Source organism: Geotrypetes seraphini, chromosome 3, assembly GCF_902459505.1.
Source record: "Geotrypetes seraphini chromosome 3, aGeoSer1.1, whole genome shotgun sequence".
Taxonomy (NCBI): Eukaryota; Metazoa; Chordata; class Amphibia; order Gymnophiona; family Dermophiidae; genus Geotrypetes; species Geotrypetes seraphini.
The window spans coordinates 207695124-207707519 of record NC_047086.1 but is presented as its reverse complement, the minus strand read 5'-3'; the positions used below and the strand labels follow the sequence as shown (position 1 = coordinate 207707519).

Here is a 12396-nt window from a genome sequence, read left to right as displayed (position 1 = left end):
GGTCTTTACTGAGGAGGATTAAGGGAGACATCTGTAGACAGTAATCTGGTAATCAAAAATGAGAACCACCAACCTAAGCTGAGTTCAAAATTGTCCCAAAATGTGATTTATTTTTTTTTTGTCTTTATAAACATATCAAAAAGGCATTTAAAAAAAGTTAAAAAATTATTTATTAATTCACCAATCTAATCTCCCTCTGAGTTTTCTCAGAGGATTAAACTCTCCAGTATGAAACAGTGCTCAAGGCATTCCAAACAGGAACAGAGAAAAGAAGTTTCACACAACTTAAAAGTGGATATTCTACAATATTTCAATATTTCCAACTGCCATAGCAATCTTGCTCTGCCAGAAATGGTATTCAAGGGCAACGATACAGAAGAAGTGAAAGAAATCTTGGGGAATATGGAACAAGCCAAGTCAACAAGTTAAAGAGCAGCAAATCTCCTGGACTGGATGGTATATAATCCAGGGTAGTGCTATCTGATTCCCAATTTGTTTTGGACAAATTGATTTAGAGAAAAATCAGGACTTTCCCCACTTCCTATTTATACCGCGTATCAACAAGGGAGCCGAGAAGAAAAAGAACAAAGAACAGGCTTGGCTCATTGTAGAGGTGAAGGAAGCGATCAGAGACAAGAAAACTTCGTTTAAGGAATGGAAAAGGTCAAAAACGGACAAAAACTGGAAAAAGCACAAACAGCATCAACGCAGGTGCCATAAAACGGTAAAAGGGGCCAAAAGAGACTCCGAGGAAAAAATAGCCAAAGAAGCAAAAAACTTCAAGCTATTCTTTCGATATATTAAGGGGAAACGACCTGCAAAGGAAGCGGTGGGACCGTTGGATGATAATGGAATAAAGGGAGCGCTAAAGGAGGACAAAGCCATCGCCGATAAACTGAACACATTTTTGCGTCTGTATTTACCAAAGAGGATATATATACACAACATACCAGAACCCGACAGGCTATACGCGAAGACGGGAAACTGACAAGGTTGACGGTCAGTCTAGAAGAAGTATGCAGGAAGATTGATAGGCTTAAGAGCGACAAATCCCCGGGACCGAAGGTCATTAAGGAACTGAAAGGGACTATAGCTGAAATGCTTCAACTAATAGACAATCTGTCGATCAGATTGGGAAGGATTCCGGAAGACTGGAAGGTGGCGAATGTTACGCTGATCTTCAAAAAAGGTTCGCGGGGAGATCCAGGAAACTACAGACCGGCGAGTCTGATCTCGGTACCGGAAAAATGGTAGAGGCGCTGATAAAGGACCGCATCATTGATCACCTTGACGGACACAATCTGATGAGGACCAGTCAGTACGGCTTCAGCGAAGGACGATCTTACTTGATGAACTTGCTGCACTTCTTCGAGGGGGTAAACAGGCAGATAGACATGGGTGACCCGGTCGACATTGTATATCTGAATTTTCAGAAGGCATTCGACAAGGTTCCGCATGAACGACTACTTTGAAAAATTGAGAGCCATGGAATAGAGGGTGAAATACTTACGTGGATTAAAAAACTGGCTAGCGGATAGGAAACAGAGAGTGGGGGTAAATGGACAATACTCGGACTGGAAGAACGTCACCAGTGGGGTGCCACAGGCTTGGACCCGTGCTCTTCAACATATTCATAAATGATCTGGAAATGTGTATGACGAGCGAGGTGATTAAATTTGCAGAAGATACGAAGTTATTCAGAGTAGTGAAGACGCAGGGGGATTGTGAAGACCTGCAACGCGAAATAACCACGCTCGAGAAATGTGCAGCGACATGGCAAATGAGGTTCAACATGGATAAGTGTAAAGTAATGCTTGTTGGAAGGTTATCATGCCGCTGTACCGGGCCATGGTATGCCCTTACCTGGAATACTGTGTCTAGCATTGGTCGCCATACAAGAAGGACACGGTACTACTCGAAAGGGTCCAGAGAAGAGCGACTAAAATGGTTAAGGGGTTGGAGGAGTGCCGTACAGTGAGAGATTAGGGAAGCTGGGCCTGTTCTCCCTTGAAAAGAGGAGACAGAGGAGACATGATCGAAACATTCAAGATAATGAAGGGAATAGATTTAGTAGATAAAGACAGGTTGTTCACCCTCTCCAAGGTAGAGAGAATGAGAGGGCGCTCTCTGAAGTTAAAAGGGGATAGATTCCGTATGAATATAAGGAAGTTCTTCTTCACTAAGAGAGTGGTAGAGAACTGGAATGCTCTTCCGAAATCTGATAAGGGAAAACACGCTCCAGGGATTCAAGACAAGGTTGGACAAGTTCCTGCTGAACCAGAACGAATGCAGGTAGGGCTGGTCTTGATTAGGGCACAAGTCTTTGACCTGGGGGCCACCACGTGAGCAGACTGCTGGGCGCGATGGACCACTGGTCTGACCCAGCAGAGGCAATTCTTATGTGATAAAGTTTCCAGATGACATGAAACTACTCGAAGTAGCAAAATCACATGCAGTGTGTGGAATTGCAAGTACACCTTGAGAGGCTGGAAGACTGGTCATTCAATAGCAGATGAAATATTAATATGGAAATGTGTAAAGTGATGAAAGAATTTTGGTGTCATTGAGGCCACTATGTTTAAAGTCTTCTGCTCAGTATTTATAACCCGCTTTATCCTTAAAAAAGGTGATAGCACAATAATCAGTATGGAGCCAAGAACAATTACTGTACCCTCATTTCACCTTCTCAACATATGCCATATTTATACTCGTATTTTGCACAGGAAGAAATGTTTGCCTTGTTTCTCTGATACTGTATTACATGGAATACATGGAAAGTAATTATTTTTATTTTTAATTTAGATTAATTTTCTCAGTTCCTCTGTATTATGTTACCATTTAGTGTTAACCGAGTAGAGCTCCATTTTGGTTGATGACCTGGTCTATAAAACTAAGTTTTAGATTAGATTATAGTCTGTGGTCAGTTATCTGTATTTGGCCTATGTGTTTCATGTGTGTGACAGAAATATTCTGTTAGCATGAATTTTTTATGCAGCATTTTGTAGTAATTTGACTTGTTCAGTTTTTGTTATAGATGTATTGTTATCTTAGGGTCCCATTGTAATATTTAAGGCACTGTATTTTCATTAAGTAGAGCATGTGGCCTATTCAGTCAGACCATCCCTTCCTCTCCCTTAGAGATCCTAGGTGTTTGTCCCAAGCTGGCCTCAATACAGATAGTCTGTCTCCATCACCTCCACTGGAGGCTGTTCAACACAGGTCACCAATCTTTCCATGAAGTAGCACTTCCTCAGCTTATTCCCGTGCATGTCCCCTTTCACCTTCATTCTATGCATCCATCATTCCAGAGCTTCCTTCCAAATAACTCATCCATCTCCTGTTCATTTATGCTAGAGATCTTCTCTCTCCTGCCTTTCTTCCACAAGAACACATACTGAGATCTTAAAGTCTGTTCCTAAATACTTTATTAAGAAGATCACTGACCATTTCAGAAGCTACCCCCTGGATCAACTCCATTCTGTTTATATCATTTTGAAGGTGCAGTCTTCAGAATTGAACACAGTACTTTAAAAGAGGTCTCGCCAGCAATTTGAATGGAAAATTATGTCTTACCTGATAATTTTCTTTCCTTTAGGTACAGCAGATGAATCCAAAGACTTATGACCATCTACCAGCAGATGGAGACAGATAGCATTAAACTGAGATCACACAAGATATCATGCTCCTTGGTCAGCCAGTATTTCTTGGTGAAAGAGGATAGAGGTCAATGGAGATTGCTCTGAGGAAGGAAAAATTATGTTTTTACCTGTTAATTTTCTTTCCCTTAGACGCAACAGATGAATCCAGACTAGTGGGATAGCACACATCTACCAGCAGGTGGAGATAGAGAAACTGATTACAGTATAATCCCTTTATAACGGACTTCAAGGGACCTGGAAAAACAGTCCGTTATATCCAGAGTCCGTTATATCCAGAGTTGCATTTTATATAAACTTTATTTAGGGCAATTTGAAACAACATAAATCGATGAACAACAGTCACTGCACAAGCATATCAGCAACATTAATAACAAAACTCAGCAAAATATTGATATGGTACAAAATGATTGCAAACCAGAACACTGTACTGGAAAGAAAAATACTCTTGTCATTTATTTTCTGGGCTGCATTTTGATACTATATCGCCGGCATGCCACGTGCTTGCATGTCTGTTATAGCCGAATAAAACTACAGCTAAAAGTGGCTCTGGGGACCAAAATAGTTGTCTGGTATATCCGAAAATCCGTTACATGCGAGTCCGCTATATCCAATGATTTTCTGTATGTTTATAATGGCGTTCGGCCGGGGACCAGCGGACCTCATCCGCTATATGCGAGGTTCCATTATAAGCAAGTCCGGTATAACGGGATTATACTGTAACAGGTGGTCCTATTGGCGGGGCTCTATATTATCTGCTGCGTCTAAAGGAAAGAAAATTAACAGGTAAGAACATAAGTTTTCCTTCCTTAGCAACAGCATCAGATGAATCCAGAGACTAGTGAGATGTAGCAAAGCAATCCTCAATTTGGATGGGAAGCAAAAAAAGCCTCTGTAATGACCGAAGCACAAAAGCAGCTTCCGCACACGCAGCGACATCTAATCAGTAATGCTTAGAAAGGTAGAAGACCAAGTAGCCGCATGACAAAATGTTTTTCAATGAAAAACTTCAGGACTCAGCCCAAGAAGTTGTCATTGCTTTTGCTGAATGGGTATAAAAGCTCTTCTGGCAAGTACTTCGCTACTATCAAGTAAGCAGAAGCAATGGTCTAAAGAGCAATGGAAGCTTTGGGCACTGCTATACCTTTCTTGCGTCCTTCAAATAATACAAAGAGGTAATGCAAACATCAAAAAGTCATTAGTAACCTGCAGATAGTGCAGAAGAATTCTATGCACATCCAGGAAATGTAGAGAAGAGAAGCACGCTCCCCAATCCTCCTCTCGGAAAGCAGAGACTGGTTGACATGAAATACTGATACCACCTTAGGAAGAAAGATGGTACGGTCTGCATTGATACGCTTGAAACCGTAATTCACAAAATAGGATTCCTGTAAAACAAGGTCTGAAACTCAAAGTTTCCGGGCCGGAGCCATAGTCACAAGAAACGCTGTTTTCAACATCACATGCTGAAGAGTGTCATTAGACAAAAGTTCAAAAGGGGCCTTTGGTAAACTCCCAAGAAATATCCTAAAACTCTGCTCTAGAGAGAGCTTCATAAGAAGTGGACGAATATGCTGAACTCCTTTCAGGAACCGAACTACAGCAGACTGAAAAGCAAGCGAAGAGTGAGACTTGTCTGCTGTAACAATGAATGGTTGCCAACCAAAGCTGAAGGGAATTTGTACGCTAAGCCATTGGCTACACCCTCATGGAAAAAAGAACGAATACCTCGCAGAGAAGTCTGGAAGTGTAAAATACCTTAAGGACTACTGAAGAAAAGAAAACCCTCCAGACACTAGCTTAAAGCGCAAATGTAGATTGGTGGTTTGCCTGGAGAAGAGCAGAAATAACCTGCTGCGAATAACCCTTACAGCTGAGCCGTGAATTTTCAAGAAATAGGCCATAATACAAAACTGGGACGAATTTTCATTGTAATCGACCCCTGGGTGAACAAACTCAGAGGAACCGAGAACCATAATGGCTCGCCCACCGACCGACCCCTCAAATATGCATACCGTGGATGGCACGTAAAAATGAAACCCACCAAAGAACGGTGCCTTGAAAGCGAACCATGAGATGGAACCCACATTCAAGCATTGTAACAAGGAGAAAAACCTAAAGAAAAGTACCCAGAGGCTAGAAAAGAGCAAACGCATCTACTTCTTCAGACTCTCACTCCCTGTGTCTGCTGAAAAACCAAGGAAGCTTGCATTTTGAGGCAAGAATATGAGGACTAGTTGTAGGAGATCTTATCTCTACCCAATAAGGTGGAACTCCTGAGTGGACAGTTCGCAATTTCCAGGATGTAGAAGATTATTGCTGAGGAAGTCTGACTAAACTTTTTCCCGTGTCGGCATGTGAGCCGCCTAAAGAAGAGGAAAACTAGCTACCTCCTGTGTCGGCATGTGAGCCGCCTAAAGAAGAGGAAAACTAGCTACCTCCTACCGAAGCAGGACCACTGCCTTGACCAGCAACCGAGGACTTCTTGTTGTACCTCTGTGGCCGTTGAAAAAATGCCACCGCTGCGACACTGACCTAAAAGACCCTCAGAGGACAGCCTTGAAGGATTATCTGAAGCGCTAGCCTGATTGTCTACAATTCCAAAAGATTGAACAAGGATTGAAGGCACAGAGCCCCCTAATCCAACAGACTGGCATCCGTGGTAACTAAGAGACAGTTCAGTGATGATCGTGGCATGACTTTGAACAGATTGATTTTGCTGAGCCACCAACTTATACTGAGCTATGCTAGAGCAGTGTTCTTCAACCTTTTTACACCTATGGACCGGTGGAAATAAAATAATTATTTTGTAGACTGGCAAACTACTAAGACTGAAATAAAAAACCTCATCTCCATCCCATGTACAGGGAGTGGAGAAAGAGAGAAATAGATCCATGGTGCATCTCTCACACTCCCTCTACTGCCATAGCCAACATTTTTCCCTCTCTCATTCTCCGGATCATGTGCAGCATTTTTCACTATTGCCCACCAGCCCCATGCCCAACATTTTTCCTTCTATCAAGGTCTGACAGGAGGGGGATTTCCCATTCCTCACTGTAAACACGTCATGATTTCAACCTTAAAAAGGAATGACAAGATCCATTTTCTATCCCAACAACTTTTTACTCTTCCCTGATCTCTAGTATTCAGATCACAGACCTACATTACAGGGAAGCTCCAGATTCCTGATTAATAAGAGAAGCTTCCTTCCTTTTACTGTTCTCTCTGGAAGGAACGTCCCTCCCTGACCACAACTCAGAGAGAGCTCCCTATCTCCTAAAGAGAAGTTCCTTATCTCCTTATTTATCTTCTCTCTTTTTCTCTATTACACCTCGAGCTAATTACTATGCCGGCTCTTCTCCTTTCTTACTATTATGTCTACCCTAACACTAAAAGCCCATCGCCTCCTATCCTTTACTATGATTCACCGCAGGTTGACTTGACCACAAGGTTCTCTTACTCCATCTTCACCTTCTTTATTACCTTTGTCCACGGTTCTCCGGCCCAAATCCTGCCCCTGATCCTTAGCCATATTGGCAGCTCACTTTAGGTCCTGGGAATAAATCTCCCCATGGCAAGTACTCTGAAGGTTATCTGTCAGACCCTGACCCTAACTCAAGCCAATAAGAACTCAGCTCCTTTACTCCAGGTCCGTCCTCAGCTCCTTTCGTCAGCCAATAACAGTGCAGCTTCTCAACCGCCCACACTCTGCCCCTGGCTCTCACACTCATCAATAGCAGCCAACTTAAAACCCAAAGCTCCGCCCTATTTATCATTTTTGATCCCAGCCAATAACAGAATAACTGTTCCCGACTTCTCCAGCTCTGTCCTTGGCTCTCACTCCTGTCAACAAATGTGACTTTTGCAAGGCAGCAGGAGGGTTAGCAATTATAGATGATCCTTCACAGACCGGCCTCACACTGGTCCACAGATCGGCGGTTGACGAACACTGTGCAAGAGGAGTCCACTAGACACTACTATTGCAGCCTTTAGATACCGAGAACTACCAGAAGAGAAGCGACTGCTGCATTGTTGTTTACTTCAAAGCGAGCAAAAGACTCCACTTTCAGAGTCACCACCAAGGCTCCTAGAACTTGCACATGATCCCATACTCTTAATCTGGCAGACTGAAGAAGGTGAACCTGAGACTGAAACTAGTCATCTCGGTCTCTGCGAAGAAACATCCCCCGCCTTCATGTCTAAGAACACCCCAAGACTTTCTAATGATTAGGATGGTATAAGAGAGTTCTTTGTAAATTTGAAGATCTACCCAAAAGATTGAAGAAGAGGAAACACACGTTTGTGTTTATCTGCCCTGTCTGGAAGACACCCGAATCAACCGGTCGATCAAGAAAGAATGGAGTTGAACCCCCTTTTTGCAACTAAACACCACCACCACTACTACTACCACCACCTTTGAAAATGTTTGGGGAGCAGTGGCTAGATGAAATCGCATCTGCCGAAAACTGATAGTGCTGCCCGAGAATGGGAAGCGAAGATACCACAGATGCGATGGGAATATGTAACAAATGTTTGAGATGGAGCACTATAAAGAATTCCCTCAGTTGTATGTAATAACCAATTTCAAGTGTCTGTGTGGAAATGTCTGATTTTGAAAAACTAAACTAAAACTTAGTTTTATAGACCAAGTCATCAACCAAGAGGAGATCAGCTTGGTTAACAACTCATTGATCCGTAAGACTCCGCATCCAACTGACCATTTCCCCTTTCTTGGACACTATGAAGAAAATGAAATATGTTCCCTGGCCCTTTTTTGCTCTGGAGAAACTGGATTACTGCCCTCCACCTCCAGAAGAACTTGAAGGGTGACTTGCACCGATTCTCTCTTGTCTGCCCCTGGACACGGTGACCCCAAAGAATCTGGAATGAAGGAAGATTCCAAGTTGCGATCATCCAGAATAATATCCAAAGCTCATTGACCGCATATCATGTCCTCCCTCTCCGCTAAAAATTATTTTGAGGTAGCAGAGGAAGACAAGAGGGTGTTGAGGCGTTGGTGGCTCAACAATGAGGCACACTCGAAGATACCACTTGAAGGAAAGGTGGGCAAGCCTCAGTACATCAATGCTTAGACTGCGTCAGTGTGGATGCCTGAGACAATGCCAATGCATGCTGGAGATGGGGAAGCATACCTATGCTTCTTAGCAGAGACCGATGGAGGCACTGATGACAATGCCAACATTGACTTGTGGCATCAATACCGATGGTTGCCTTGATGCCTCAGTCATCTTGGGATCGGATGCGGCTTACATCCTCGATGTTCCAGTTCCAAATAAATTTTGATCTGGCACTGCCTTGCCTTCAGACCTTTTCTGAAGCTGGGAGCAGCGCAGACATGAGTTTACCCAGTGTTCAGGACCAAGACACTGAAGGCACCAGCTATGTGGATCAGTGACTGAAATAGTCCTATTGCACAGAGTGCACCGCTTAAACCTACTGGAAGGCTTTGACATGGAGGGAAAGATTGCTAATGTTAAATCAAAGGACTCAATGGTTCAGGGAGGTTGAGTAAATTTGGAAAAACAAATTTAAGAAAAGTGAAATAAAACACAAAACCGAGAAAAAAAAAAGTTTGGAATGCACACAAAAAACAAACAAACCTAGGCTTTAACAAGTTTATATCGACTCTAAACTAACACAGTTCTTCAGCTCCGCAGAAAACTGAGAACTGATGGTCCCATGAGCCGACATCAGGCAGGAAGGCACTGGCACATGCGCGGGCCAGGCTTGAGACCTTCAAAAACTTTACTGATAAACACACTTTTGCACTATCTGTACAGGGCTCCATGCATGACATCACCCATATGTGTGGGAATATACTGCCTACTTGTCCTAGGACAATCCTCAATGAAGCAGACTAACAGGCATGCAAAGGATTCATATGTTTGATGAGGATTTTGGTGCTTCCCCAGTTTTTTTTTAAACTTTGCTCCAGGTACTATTTTGAGGCCCTCGGTATTATAACGAATGATTCTTTGTGGAAAACTTGTGCCTTAAGTGTCCAGCGGTCGTGTCCGACGGTCACGTTCTGGAACGTTTGCCGCCTCACTGCTGTAAACTCACACAAGCGCTTTCCTGTGTCTGTACGCAATTGTCCTCTCCACTCCACCTCACCATCATGTCCAGGCGCAGGAAAATGCTTGCGTGAGGTTACAGCAGTGAGATGGGCAATATTCTAGAACGTAAGGTAACCATTGGAGGCAGTGCAGCTTGTGCGTGTATCCGGTGCTGGATGAGGTGAGAGCTGAAGGCGGTTGCGGACACGACCACCAGACACTTAAGGCATAAGTTTTCCTTAAAAAATCATTCTTTATAATACTGAGGGCTTCAAAATAGTTGGTCCAAAATCTTGTCTCTTGCAGTTGAGACTTTGATAGTTTTTCACTTTCTGTATGTTGCATTGCTTTCACTGTGTATAGCTTCTGATAATTTCAGATAATCCACATTTTGGATCTGTAGGTTCTTAACTCGTGCAAAGTTGTCATTTCTTTAATAAGAAATTAACTACATATTTTTTCTGCAGCCCTCCAAGTACCTACAAATCCAAAATGTGGCCCTGCAAAGGGTTTGAGTTTGAGACCACTGCTCTATGTACAAGAGCAAGAAAGGGAAGAAGTTGGCATGATGTAGCAGTCAAGGGAATTTAGCAAAATGGCTGCCTGCATGTGCCACCAGAAGCTCCTCCAATTCTGCTACTTCCAAAATTCAAGAGTATGTTACAGTCTGCACTCAATGCACAAGCTCCCCACTTCACTCAACATGTAGTAAGTCAGAACTAGAAAATTAAGGCTAATGAGGATAAGCAGGTGGTCTTGATTGTTGCACAAAGTGGGGCCTAGCTCTCCATTCCTTGCCTACTGTTAATTCCCTCTGGGTTCTCCTATAAATAGGAAGGAAAAGCAGGTACAACTGCACATGCTCTTCGAAGGGATCTCCATGTTTACTATTACCGCTAGTATCTACTGTTCCTGAGATCTGGACCAGCATCTTGCACCACTGAACAGCAATGACTTTTTTTTTCCCCATTTGCCACCCCAGTTGGGAGACACTTCCGTATCTCAGAAGGCAATACAACATGCAACAAAACTGGCAGTCAAGTTATGGTTGGGAGCATGTTTCTGCAACAGATTAAGATCCTGTTAAAGAAAAGTACTAAAGACCTACTAATTCACACCAAATATTACACACCAAGTTGTTTGCCAGTTCTAACATTTCGTTAGAGATTTCCCTAAGCCAAGCTCATATTTCCCCAAAGAATTACCAAAGCAAAATTAGGGGATTTTAACAAATGTGACGGTGAAAGAGGAGCTGCTTTTGTTAAAAAAAAAAAAAAAACCCTTCCGGGGATGGGCGCAAACTTTCATTAAAAAAGCTTAAAGTACTAGAATCTCTTTAATCTTCCCTCCAGGCATCTGTAGGAGTAGACCGGAAATGGGTTTTCCTCGTGATTTCAAAACTACCCTCTTTTCCCCCACCTACATGTACTGTACAGTACTCCACAGAAGGTACCGTCCCTTTAACTAAACTGAAACTTGCCCAAGCACGTGGTGGCAGCTGCAGGGCGCAGTTCTTTGTGACTCCTATCTTAGGAGAAAGAAAGAAAGAAAGCAAGCAAGGCAGAGACAACGGCCCCGATAAGCATTAGGGGGGGGAAAAAAAAACTAAACTCAAAATACGCCCCCTGCTCCCTTACCCAGTGGGAAGCTCCTTCCTTTCGGGATTCCCCTCGTTCCTGTTCTCCCTCTTTCTGGCCTCTTTTTCTTAGGTCAATGGCTGAGATTTGCAGAAAAAAAAAGTGGTGTGTAAATTCAGCATTTGCATTTCTCTCTTCTCTAATCTCCTCTCTTCGGCTTCATTTTCAAACTGGCCGAGGAAGGGGAATTGAAAAGAAAGAGGCAAAACGATATGCTAACAAGTCAGGATTTATTTTTTTTACCATACAAAATCCGTCTATTACTTTTGCATTGTATAAGTTCGACCTATATAAAATTATTTCTCCCGCCATAAATATCTGCTAGCTCTGCTCGCAGGGTTTGATCTTTATGGGGGAAAAAAATGCAAAGCAAAATAAAATGAACTGGACGCAAAAGCATAAAAAAAGAAGCAAGAAAATACCTTTCCAGATCCGAGCGGTCGTTTCTTTTTTTTTCTCAAAGCTTGAACAGACCACAGCAAAATAGCAGTTTTAGGCAACTTATGAACCTCTCTCCCTCCCATCCCGATCAAGATTTGGTGAGAAAGCACTTACCGCACACCACGGCTCAAGAGGTCATTGCAAGCTCCCATGCAGTCGGTCCGGCCCCTACTGCTGCGCGAGCCAGATGGTAACAGCTGGCCCCCGATCTCTCTAGCTCGGTGGCGGGAGCCAGAGCGAGCCACACTTCCTGCAAGAGGCCCCGCCCACTCAGTCTGAGGGCGTTCTTTGTTGATTTAGCCCCGCCCAATTGTAGAGCGTTCTTTGTGTTTGGCTGCGCTTAGTTGCTCGATTAGCACGTGCGTTGCGGAGATTCTGTGTTGATGGTCCAGTTGGCATTAGCAAAAAGGTTTGATGTACTAGGTAGCTCCCACACCACCACCACCCTCATAAAAAGAAAGTAGTAAAAAGCGTCTAAAGCTAGAGTATATTTCATGCTAAGCGTTTGCCTGCGCCTCGGGATGGAGAGGAGGAGCGAAAGATGACGATGTCATATTGGGCTGCGGGCACAGGGGGAAGCAATTC

The 12396-nt window shown here is 43.3% G+C and overlaps 1 protein-coding gene across 2 annotated transcripts in view; it reads right to left on the bottom strand.

Moving 5' to 3' along the window:
- Positions 1-12193, bottom strand: part of CDK4 (cyclin dependent kinase 4) — a 78962-nt gene extending 66769 nt beyond the window's left edge. The window contains exon 1 of one of the 2 annotated variants that reach the window (XM_033938278.1): positions 11926-12193. Coding sequence is in view for 1 of the 2 variants with exons in the window: in XM_033938277.1 (XP_033794168.1) it covers positions 11793-11894 (102 nt within the window). In the remaining variant the exon portion in view is untranslated. Of the gene's footprint in view, positions 1-11792; positions 11898-11925 lie in introns of those variants that run through there. The other variant, XM_033938277.1, reaches the window with a different exon arrangement.
- Positions 12194-12396: the final 203 nt, after the last annotated feature.